Raw genomic sequence first — 12,336 nt, 5'->3', positions numbered from 1 at the left:
TTCCTTGTTGTTTACTTTCTTTAGGACTATAGGTTTTAGTATGTTTAGCCTAATTTATATGTCTAATAACTACTTTTGAGTGAATATATAACATGTGTGTCTTTTCCTTCTGGCTTACTTCACTCAAGGTGAGGAAAATGCATGGATAGGACTGAAAACCCTGGCTCAGATGTAGCTCATAGACTCAGTCTCCAAGTGGGTTCCCTAGTAAGGGAAGCAGGAGCTGTCTCTAGCATGAACTCAATGTCAGGGTCTCTGATCACCTCCTCCTGTGTGTGTGTGTGTGTGGAGGGTGCATCCTTGCCAGGCCACAGAGGAAGACAATACAGCCAATCCTGATGAGACCTCATAGGCCAGGGTCAGGTAGAAGGGGAGGAGGACCTCCCCTATCAGTGGATGAGGAGGGAGAAAACAGAGGGAGGGAGGGACAGATTAAGAGAAGATGAGGGACAGGGCCACAGCCAGGATACAAAGTGAATAAACTGTAATAAATAATAAATAAAAATTTTTTAAAGAAAAGATGTTTATTCAGAGTATAACATTTTAGCTCTGAGTGAAATGCATTATCTACTGAACTTTTGTGCATATAGGCAGACAGGAAGATAAATGTAATAATAGAGACAAATATGGTTAAAGTCTAGAATACATGAGTGGCCACATGCATTATTTATATGTCACTCGGTCGTTCATGCTATCACATGACTACTGATGTAATTTCTTCGTGCTAATCATAGGAACTAAACCAAGATGTGCAGTTTTTCTTGAGGATTTTAAGCTTATATTTTAGTCGAAATTAGAAATACAAATTTTAGATTTTTTTCCTTGTATGAGGAATAATGTTAATAACATTTACTGATTTTTTAATCAACATGACACAAAAACATCAAATATTTATAATTCAAAACAGGGTTGTTTTAAAAGTGTATGCTGAAAACATATTTCAAACAGAACAAATTTTATATTAGCCAGTTATTCTTTCCTTCTGTGGATACAGTGTCTGGCTTTTGCCTTAATCCAAAGTAAGTAAAAGAGGTATAGACTTCATAATTTAAGGCATGTGTAATTTAGAAAGTTCTTTGAGGAGAAATATTTCTTTTGATTTGAAATTCTTGAAAATATTTACAGATTCTTTACTTATAGCTATATTTTGCAGTTTTTAATTTTCTTCTCTAAATGAAGTTAACATTTTTCATGTTTCAGATCTTGACAGAGCAAGTGTGTACACAAGTTGTGCATAAACCCCACCCAGAGCCGGACTCCACAGTGAAAATTCAGAACCCCAGTGAGTGGACGCCGCTTTTTAGTGTTATGTGCTAGTTATGTGGTGATGTGCGGGACTGAATCAGAACTTTCCTAACTGCCTGTGCTTTCTGGGGTCCCCGTTACAAGCATTTAGTTGAACATTAGTGAATGTGACATGTCTTTTTACATTTTAATTCAGACTGTGTTTGTTTATAGTGATTCTTAAGGTGGTGGCAACTTTGTTAAAAAACTCAACACCAAGCGCAGAATTGATGGAAGTCCGTCGGTTGTTTTTATCTGACATGATTAAGCTTTTCAGTAACAGCCGTGAAAATAGAAGGTAAACTGTCTGATTTTTATTCTAGCTTAATATTTTTTTTCTGTTCTCGATTTTCAACAACTTTCAAAAAGATCCAAATATTTTGCTAAATACTCTTAAATCCCTTGAAATGGCATGTGTTTCGTAGATATTTACTTCATCATACTTTCACCAATTTTATGTGCTTTTATTTAGTTGTCCTGGTATACACAATTAAGTAGATGTATGGATATACAGAAACAACCATTTTTATACTTACAGTGTAGTCACTATCCCAGACATCTGTCACCAACGGTGCCTTTAAGCGTTCACTGTGTGACCATGTGGGTGTTTGCCTCCATGTTCACCAGTGTTCTCCTGTCATGCACTTGAAGTGCCTTAGCTCAGACGTGCTGTACAGGCTGGGTCTGTGGGCCTTTCCTGTGTGTCTAACAAGTCTTCCGGACTATGTGTGAAGCATTGTGGTACCCAGGCTGTGCAGGACTGACGTGCCTGTAGATACAGCTGGGTGTATTGCGTGTGCTAACAGTGATGAGAACACCTAGAAACAATAATTCACTCTGACCAGGAGAATTAGGAAGTGCTGTTAGTTAATAATTCAAAATTTTCAAGAGAGAAACTGATGGAAATTATACAATTTAAAAAGCGTAGAATAATTATGTACTCAGATTATATTTCAATTACTTTAACCAAGTTTCAAAGGAGTGAATTCTAATTTTGAAATTTTTAATGAGCTCTTTTTTCTCCCTAGATGCTTACTGCAGTGTTCAGTGTGGCAGGACTGGATGTTTTCTCTTGGGTATATCAATCCAAAAACTTCTGAGGAACAGAAAATTACTGAGATGGTCTACAACATTTTCCGGATTCTTTTGTATCATGCAATAAAATATGAATGGGGAGGCTGGAGAGTCTGGGTGGACACACTCTCAATAGCTCATTCCAAGGTAATAGGAGTCTAGCATGTTCTGCGCTGGTTTCCTCAGTGGAGTAAATGGTTATAAACTCTCATCTGGTGCCACCTGGTGGACATTCCCAGTCATTCCTCTATGCTAGTTTTGTCTATGTACCTTTTCTGTACTTTGGTGAGACTGGAAAGCCTAAAGGTGGTTTCAAGATCATTTAGCTCAAACATAAAGTTTTATAAATTAGGAATGTTTTAATAATACTTAAAAGTTAAAGTGTGTGTGTGTGTATGTGCACATGCTTGAATGTTTGAAAGTTAGGGGGTGCCTTTGGGGAGTTGGTTCTCTCCTTCTACCTCTAGGTTTCAGGGATTGAACTCACGTATTCAGGCTTGGTGGCAAATATCTTTCTCTGATGAGCCATCTCACTGTCCCCTCAATTTGGAATTTTACTGTAAATGCTTGAACCAGTTGTTTCTCAACTAAACCATACCCAATTCTTACAAGCATTTTTCATGAAATAGTAGCTGAAATATACTTTTAAAATGTGCTTTTAAAGTAATCAGATTTTTTTTAATTCTTAAATGAATAATAAATACATTTAAGTGGGTCTTGGCTTTTCATACAAGCATAAGGACCTGAATTTGGATCCCATCATCCATATAACAGGCTAGGCATGCCTGCGCACATTTCACCTCCAGTGCTAGGGAGCCAGGTGGGTAATCCCAGGGCTCTCAGGCTAGCCAGTTCCTCTAGCCAAAAAATGCATATACATATATATGTATATATATGCATACATATGTATGTATTGAGACAGTGTCTCTATGTTGTTCTGACTCGCCTGGAACTTGTTTTGTAGACTAAGCTGATCTTAAATTTACAAAGGTGGCTCTGCTTCTGCCTCCCTAGTGTTGAGAATAAAAGCATGCACACTTAATAATCTTTTAGTTGTAGTGTTGTAGTCAGTGTTCTATTGCTATGAAGGCACACCAGGACCAAGACAATGCTCATAAAAGAAAGCATTTAATTTGGAGCTTGCTTACAGTTTCATTGTCATCATGGTGGGGAGCGTGGTGTCATGGCACTGGAGAAGTGGCTGAGAGCTACATCCTGATCCAGAGGCAGTAGGCACTGGTCCTCATGTGGGATTTTGAAACTTTAAAGCCTACTCACAGTGACACACTTTTTTCAACAAGGCCACACCTCCAGATACTTCTAATCTTTCTCAAACAGTACCACTCCCTAGTGTCTAAGCATTGAAGCATAGGTGCCTATTGGGGTTCTTGTTACTCAAACTACTATATGTAGTATTAGTTAATATTTTTAATTTTAAGATTCTATATCTGTATTAAAATTTAAATATTCATTTGTCTTTGACAAGGACAATAGTACATGAATGTGCACATTATATTTTAATGATTCAAAGTTGTGATTCCTCAACCCCTAGCAACAGAGAAGAACATGGCCATCTGAAATTAGGCCACTAATCCGGTTATGTCGCAGTTAAGTCTTTTGGTTTGGAAAACTCATTCAGTTATTTTTAACAGGAATTAGAAAAATGATTTTAGAGGTCAAATAATATATGTGTTGGCTTTCTTGTCTGCATCTGATGAAGCTGCTCAAATCATCTGTGTAAAGCAAAGAGTAAAAAAACATCAATAAACATGATTGCATTATAATAATATTTTACTCATTAAAATAGATGACAGGCAGATGTGGCCCATGGGTGGTAGGTTGCCAGCCTCCATTATTGGGGAGGTTTTTGTTTTGTTTTTTTCTGTAGGAAAAGGTTTCATATGACACTCTTTGAAGAAAGGTCAACCAAAAAAAAAAAAAAAAAACAACCCATTAATATTCAGATTACTATAGATTAATTCCTATAAGGAAAGATTTATTTTTAATACTAGAAAACTTTAAAAGAATTTTTGTCTGTTGTAGCCCTGCGTTTTGCAACATGCACACTTTGTATTTGTCATTGCTTTAATACATTTTTGTATAACAAAGAAGATGTTGCAAGTTCTTGCTCAGAACATATTCTGATATTTCTAATTCAGTACCCTGTCTGTGTATAAAACTTATATAGTGCCTTAGAAATGTCTTATGTTTACACATTCGTCTGTGGTACTTTCAGTAGTGGTTGTGATGGGTGAAAATACTACAGTAGCTGTGTAAAAGCTGTCATAGTAATAGTAGTTTTGATGATGAATATTGTCATCTGCCAAGTCCTTAAGCCTAAAGAGTGTTCACAAGTTCTCATCTGATGTTGCTTAACGTTGGAAAAGTTATCCTATACAGAGGAACCTTAATTTTGCAGTTACCCATGTGTGTAGAGACAAGTCAGGAAGTAATGTTTTGCTGTATTTCATCATTGTTTCCAATTACGTAATAAAACCAGTTACTTAATAACACTAAATTTTTACATTCCTTGTACCATTTCTACAGAAATTTTGTTGCTGTTATTACTGTCTTTCTCGGCATGTACATGGCACCTCAGTGTTCTCTTCACTTACTGCCTAGGTTACTTATGAAGCACACAAAGAGTATCTGGCCAAAATGTATGAGGAGTATCAGCGACAAGAGGAGGAGAACATTAAGAAGGGGAAGAAGGGAAATGTGAGCACCATCTCTGGCCTTTCATCACAGACGACAGGGGCAAAAGGAGGAATGGAGATCCGGGAAATAGAAGACCTTTCCCAAAGCCAGAGTCCAGAGAGTGAGACAGACTACCCAGTGAGCACCGACACACGAGACTTGCTCATGTCAACCAAAGTATCGGATGATATTCTCGGAAGTTCAGACAGACCTGGCAGTGGGGTGCATGTAGAAGTACATGATCTTCTAGTTGATATAAAAGCAGAGAAAGTGGAAGCAACGGAAGTAAAGCTTGATGACATGGATTTATCACCAGAGACCTTGGTGGGTGGAGAGAACGGCGCCCTCGTGGAGGTGGAGTCCTTGTTGGATAATGTGTACAGTGCTGCTGTTGAGAAACTCCAGAATAATGTGCATGGAAGTGTGGGCATCATTAACAAGAATGAAGAGAAGGACAATGGTCCATTGATCACACTAGCAGATGAAAAGGAGGAGCTTCCAAACAGTAGCACATCCTTCCTCTTTGATAAAATACCCAAACAGGAAGAGAAACTACTTCCAGAACTTTCTAGCAATCACATCATCCCAAATATTCAAGACGCCCAAGTACATCTTGGTGTCAGTGATGATCTTGGACTGCTTGCTCACATGACTGCGAGTGTAGACTTAACTTGCACATCAAGTATAATGGAAGAGAAAGACTTCAGAATTCATACGACTTCAGATGGAGTGAGCAGTGTCTCTGAAAGAGAGTTAGCATCATCAACTAAGGGGCTAGACTATGCTGAAATGACTGCTACAACCTTGGAAACAGAGTCTTCCAATAGCAAGATTGTCCCAAATATTGATGCAGGAAGTATAATTTCAGACACTGAGCGATCTGATGATGGCAAAGAATCAGGAAAGGAAATCCGAAAAATCCAGACCACTGCTACAACACAAGTAAGCCGTCCCGTGGGAATTCTAGAAATAAACAAACAGAAACGTCAGGTCAGCACTGAGCTCTTAGCTGAAAAGTGGTTTCTTAGAATGCTACTATGCTTAAATTTGTGTAATGCATAACTTAGAGAACAGATGGCTCTGAATTATATCCCCAGTACTGCCACATTGCACTAATTTTGCTTAACCTCTGTCCTAAGATCCTCTGTCATACAAGACATTGTAGTGCATTAAAATATGACCGTTAAGGTCTCTGCCCATGCTTACAGTTTATGAGTGCTACATTTATACCTTGAGATCTTCATTCTAACCCTGTGATCCAGGCCAGCCCTGTTCTGGGGATTATAGAAGAAAGGACTTGGAGCCACCTTGAAGAGATGGATGAGCGATAGGGAAAGGGACTGTTATCTCTCAAATGCCTACCATGCTCCAGGCACTGTAATAGATTTTTCAGATTCCAGCCCCACTACACCCTGTGAGATAGGTAATATAGATGAGAAAATTTGGAATTATTACCAATGAGAGTTTTCTTTAAAAACACAAGGAGAGAATTTGTTATTTTTATTTTTCTAAGGAAGCTGCTTGGGCCTGGTGGTTAGCAAATGTTAGTGCTGTGGTTTGGGCCAGTCTGCAGTAAGGCTGAAAGCACTATGTCTTTTGAGACAAATTTGAGTTAAGACTATGTAATTTTTGGACTAAACTGATATTTTATGGTTAAGAGTTAATGAGATTATGACACTTAAGTATTTGAGTTTTGCTAACCCTATGGACTTTCTCCTTGCCTTTTCATCTCATTGAAGGTAAGTTTATGTTTCCATCCCTCCTATATTGGAAAGAGTAAGCCATGTCGTTCTGTTGTCTTTGTACTTAAGTAAGAATACTGACGATGCATTCTATGTGTGGGAAAGTTATATTTATTTTTGTTTGTTAACTGCCATTTTCCATTTTGATGGCAGTTATACTTCAGTGATAATTGGCAGGGAAAGGGAATATTGAATAAGGTACATATTTCACCCAAAGGAAAACATCATCACTTACTGGGCACAGTAATCACTAGGCTTGCCTGTTTTTCATTGAGAATGCACAGGTATTTTTCTGCCTTCCTTTCTAACATCATACAGTGTGTTTTTATTGAAGTATTGTGAGTGAAATGCACGTTGAAGTTAATTTGAATCCCAGCCAGTAGTATTTCTTCTCACCATGTGTTTTTAGTTCTAATTAATTGATGATGTGTATCCATTGTCCCCACTGCATGTATGCTTTCTTGCATGAAAGGCTTTTTTTTTTTTTTTAACCAGCATGAAGATGCTGTGACTAGGAAAAGAAAATCTGGTTTTTAGTAAGAACTTTAGTGTTGTCTTTTGATGACCTTGCCTAGATTCTGCTGTATAAAAACGGAAGTCCCACTAGCAGACTTTAGATGAGACAGGTTTCTGTCCAGGTTTTGAAGGGCCCTCACCGACTAATGTCACACGTAAAGCTCCTACTCACTCGGTCATTCACACTGGGTTTTGATTCTCACACTTCTTGTGTGCTCCACAAAAGTTTCCCTTCTCTTTGTTTAGGCTGTTCAGGGCCGGTCTGTCACCCAACAAGATCGAGATCTCAGAGTTGATTTAGGATTTCGGGGAATGCCAATGACTGAGGAACAGCGGCGCCAGTTCAGCCCTGGTCCCCGGACTACCATGTTCCGGATTCCTGAGTTTAAGTGGTCTCCGATGCACCAGCGCCTTCTCACTGACCTGTTGTTTGCGTTGGAGACAGATGTGCATGTGTGGAGAAGGTACAGTTGTTTCTTCTCTGCATTTTGATGCCCTTCAGTTAAGAACATGAATATTTAAAAAAAATATTTTATACGTGTGTGTCCTTTGCTTTGAATGTATGTCTGGCCTGGCCTGGTGCCTGTGAGGTCAGAGGTGGGTGTTGGATCTCCTGGAGCTGGAGTTACAAATGGTTATGAGCCACTGTATGGGTGTTGGGAATTAAACCCAGGTCCTTTGAAAGAACAAAAAGTGTTCTTTATCACTGAGCCAACTCTCTAGCCTGAGAAAATGAATGTTTTTATTTACTGTATCAACTAACTAAATGATTTATTTCATCAAGTAAAATATACAAATTAAATTTGTCTAAAAATTAAATATTTAAGATTTTGATAGACAAATATTTATATAGAGCATACTTTTTATGATGTCCAGAGCACAAAAATCTCTGTCAATGTAAACCATTTAGCTTAACAGAGTTAAAAGAGAGAGGGAGAGAGTTAAAGCAGAATTTTAAACTGTGGAATTGCTTTTTCTACACACAAAAAAGAAAGATCAGTTTTGGTTTATTCTTCTGTAACTGCATCTTTTCTTGTTAAACTGAATACTATGAGCTATTGTTTAGTAACAATATGATAACATTTATTACCAAAACAAGTTAAAGTAGCCTATGACATGTATGCCACTAGAACCTATGTGTATAAGCAGTTATTGGATTTTGGTTTAAATCTATCTGAATTAGGTGGCTGCTTTTTTTTTTTTTTACTCTTCAATACAGTTTTCTACTAGCAGATTCACAACACATTTCTAAATCAGGAGATGTGTCAAAGTGTGTACACATGTTCAGAGTGTGTAAATGTTGGAAGTTGATGGCTGGAAGCCACAAAATACCTTATCTTCAGGGATTTAATCTGCTCTGTCACATCCTCAGACTGAGGCTGTCTAATCTACTTCTCCTTGTTCTCCTTTAGGATTAAAGGTGGCCACTTGTAGTTGTCTATGTTGAAAGGCACACTCCTGCCTTTCTCCCTCCACCCCTCACTATTTTTCTTCTCCCTGCTCTATTTTTTCTTTTCTCTTTCTTTTGATTGAAGTCCCTTAAAAAACTTCTCCCATGTGGTCTATGAGGTTGTACATACATTTGTAAAACACCCTTCAAAAAGAAATGGGTTTCTAATGACTAGGCTATGTAGACCAGTGCTGATTAAGAACCCAGTAACTAATCAGTTCATGTCAGAGACAGTCCCTGTTCCTATTACTAGGGAACCCACTTGGACACTGCTGCCATGGGCTACATCTGTGCAGGGGTTCTAAGTTATCTCCATGCATGGTAGTTGGTTGGAGTATGAGTCTCAGGAAAGACCTCTGTGCTCAGAATTTTTGGTTCTGTTGCTCTCCTTGTCCTGTCCTCTCCAGATCTTACTATTTCCCTCTTCTTTCATAAGATTCCATGCACTCTGCCTAACAATTGGCCATAAGTCTCAGCATTTGCTTTGATAGTCTGTAGGGCATAGCCTTTCAGAGGCCCTCTGTGGGAGCAGCCTTACCAGGCCACAGAGGAAGACAATGCAGCCAACTCCTGATGAGATCTGATAGACTAGGATCAGAAGGAAGGAGAGGAGGACCTCCCCTATCAGTGGACTTGGGGAAGGGCATGCGTGGAGAAGGGGGAGGGAAGGTGAGATTGGGAGGGGATGAAGGAGGGGTTTATGGGGAGGATATAAAGTGAATAAAGTGTAATTAATAAAAAATAAAATAAAAATATTTTAAAAAGAACCCAGTAACTGATGAGGCCAACTAGTGCATGGAACAAAACTTGCAATGTTCTTTTTGGAAGATGACATGGCTGCTGAGCAAGCTGTCAGTGTGTCTGCCAAGGGAGTTTTCATGTTGGATTTGCTTAGTCTGTAAGCTGGGCATAAACTCATTGCTAATGTTGCATGCTGTGGACCAGGAGATGACTAAGGAAAATAAATAGCAGGAAAGGCATGACTGCTGATGTGAATGTCCATGTGAGGCGTGAAAAAGATGATTTGCCTAATTTTTCTTCCAACAACAAACTGCCTATCGATGCTCCTGAGGGTTTCCAAACATAAGTGTAAAATTTTAAAAAATGAGGATACAGGAGAGTGTCTAATCACAATAAAGTAGTATATTTTGTTGGCACCTTCATTGCATATTTTATATGGAAAATTCTGCTGCTGACCTAGAGTCTTCCTTTTCATTAGCAATAATTCTTAAACATCTGCCAGTTCCCTTCAGTGATACTTCACATCACCTATTTCCCCCCTGTGGTAAAGAGTGTGCTCAGAACCACATGTGAAACTTCCTCTCCACAGGCTGCAGCCAAGCTAGTTTAGTTAAATTCACAGAGCCACTGGGGTGTCTTAGAAATGTGAAATGGACTTGGACTACCTGTGTGGGGAGTTCTAGGTCAGCCATGGAGTAGTGATATTTATTCTTCTAAAAACCAAGAAAGAACAAGAATATTGTATTTGTTTAATATACATGGGGACACACGCACACCATCCTTGCAGAAATAATTATATTTTGGTAAAATGTCTGAATTTTGAGTTGGTTTTGTTCTGATAACTGTCTTTTAAATTTGTCTAGCACTTCTATATTTTGTTAATAGTTTTCACTTTAAAATTCTTATTTTGGATAAAGTATCTAAACCTCTTGCAGTTACACAAAGGAAATAATCACGTTTTTCTGTTTCAGCCATTCTACAAAGTCTGTAATGGATTTTGTCAACAGCAATGAAAACATTATTTTTGTACATAACACGATTCACCTCATTTCCCAGATGGTAGACAACATTATCATTGCCTGTGGAGGAATTTTACCTTTGCTCTCTGCAGCAACTTCGCCAACTGTAAGTTCTTTACCTCCACCTAGTGGTTTATTTTGTAATGGCATAATCTGAAATTTCAGTCATTTCAGATACAGGAAACAGACAGATTTTTAAGTTTCCCCTACAGGTACTTTGACGCCATTTATTAGATTTATATTCTAGTTTCTTCTTTCTATTTACCATTATTTGTATCTTCCTGTGTATATTTATTATAGTATTATTAGGATTTTGGGTGAACTCTGGAAAAATTATAACTATAATTTTTTTTTACTTTATATATGCTGTATATATTTTTAAATCTCACAAAGCAGTAAGCTGTTAAAATCCATTTGTAACATAGTCTGAACCTATTAACCAATATGCCATAAAAATAAATATTTCTCTTTCTCTATAAAACATTGAAAAACACTAATATTATTAGTTTGGAAGGCATTTAATATTGATCTTGGATGTCCTTTAAAAATGCAACAGACCAGTGTCAAGTTATATGTAATTTGTATCTTACAAGTATCTTTAGTTCAGGGATGGGCTGTCTGTAGTTGAATAGCAGTATTCCTCTCTAGCATTTGTGGATCTTGAATTTGACACCCCAGAGGCACAGAATTTTTAAATAAAATATTTTAACCTATGTAAAAATGACTCCATTTAGGTGTTATTTGATTAGATGGGAAAGAATACAGAAGTCCCACTTGCCATTGAACCTATCTTGCTGCTTTTTGTAAGAAATTTGTTTGTAAGCCCCGGAACATACCGTTGTGTTTTATTAACACATCTATTACTGTGGCAATGCTTCCTAATTGGTTCCACACTTTATCACATCAGTAACGATTTTTCCTACGTGGTTCTTGTTCTTACTCCATCCATTGGAACAGCATTGACGTTTAAAATGTTAGCTGCACTAGGCTTTCGCTCCTGCACTTCCCACAGGTGCACCTTACCTGTGCTCCTGATGAATTCATCCAGCAAGTACAGGGAAACAGGCTTGTCTGGGAACAGTGCAGAAGGACAGATCAGCATTGGGTCTAGTGGAACTACTTAGTAACCAAACCAAGGACGTAGCCTGGGCATAACAATTCAAGGACTTGATGATATGTGGAAAAGGCTGGTCCCTAGCATTTATCTGTAACCGCTTTTTTCCTGTCTCAACTTGCCTTTAATGATGTATACTAAATTCTGGTAAAGGGCATTCTTAGAGTCAGACAGGGAGGCTGCCTCTTTTTCCATACACCAAACACTAAATTCAATACTTTTTTTTTTTTTTGTAGCATCATACACATTTTTATTTGTTGTTAGGAAATTTTAAACGACTATTTATTTTAACGTAAATATTGAATTTTTTTTTTTTTACAATTTTGTTCAGAACAAAAATGATCACTCTGCAAAGTAGCTTAGTGATAAGTTATTAAAATTTACAGAGGTTTGAAATATCCACATTACTAAATGTCTTTCAAAATTTAGTGTCAAATATTTCTATTAATAAAATAGTAAGTGCAGTAACCATAAATCCATATACTACCTTAACATTCAGTGTAGCTTCTTTATAAATTAATTAATTAATACACAGTGAAAATACAGGCATTTTAAAGTTTGACTACCAAGAACATTTGCATATCAAGTTTTGACCACTATAGTTTGGGATTTTAAATTGCCTATTATTTAGATTGTTCTTAGAGTTGGAAGTTTCGAGTTTTTTTTGTCCCTGTATTTGTAAATTTGTCTGTTAACTAA

General features: G+C 37.6%; 1 protein-coding gene across 1 annotated transcript in view; it reads left to right on the top strand.

The window, feature by feature from the left end:
* Nbea (neurobeachin) overlaps positions 1-12,336 on the top strand; it is a 509,877-nt gene that overhangs the window by 150,831 nt on the left and 346,710 nt on the right. Inside the window, exons 19-24 of the mRNA XM_055596761.1 lie at positions 1,201-1,282; positions 1,459-1,582; positions 2,313-2,505; positions 4,981-5,997; positions 7,560-7,777; positions 10,476-10,629. Of these exons, the coding sequence (XP_055452736.1) occupies positions 1,201-1,282; positions 1,459-1,582; positions 2,313-2,505; positions 4,981-5,997; positions 7,560-7,777; positions 10,476-10,629 (1,788 nt within the window). The remainder of the gene's footprint in view (positions 1-1,200; positions 1,283-1,458; positions 1,583-2,312; positions 2,506-4,980; positions 5,998-7,559; positions 7,778-10,475; positions 10,630-12,336) is intronic.

Source organism: Psammomys obesus, unplaced genomic scaffold (assembly GCF_907164565.1).
Source record: "Psammomys obesus unplaced genomic scaffold, mPsaObe1.curated_primary_1811, whole genome shotgun sequence".
NCBI lineage: Eukaryota > Metazoa > Chordata > Mammalia > Rodentia > Muridae > Psammomys > Psammomys obesus.
The sequence above is the reverse complement of the archived record's forward strand: the minus strand, read 5'-3'. Positions and strand labels throughout refer to the sequence as shown.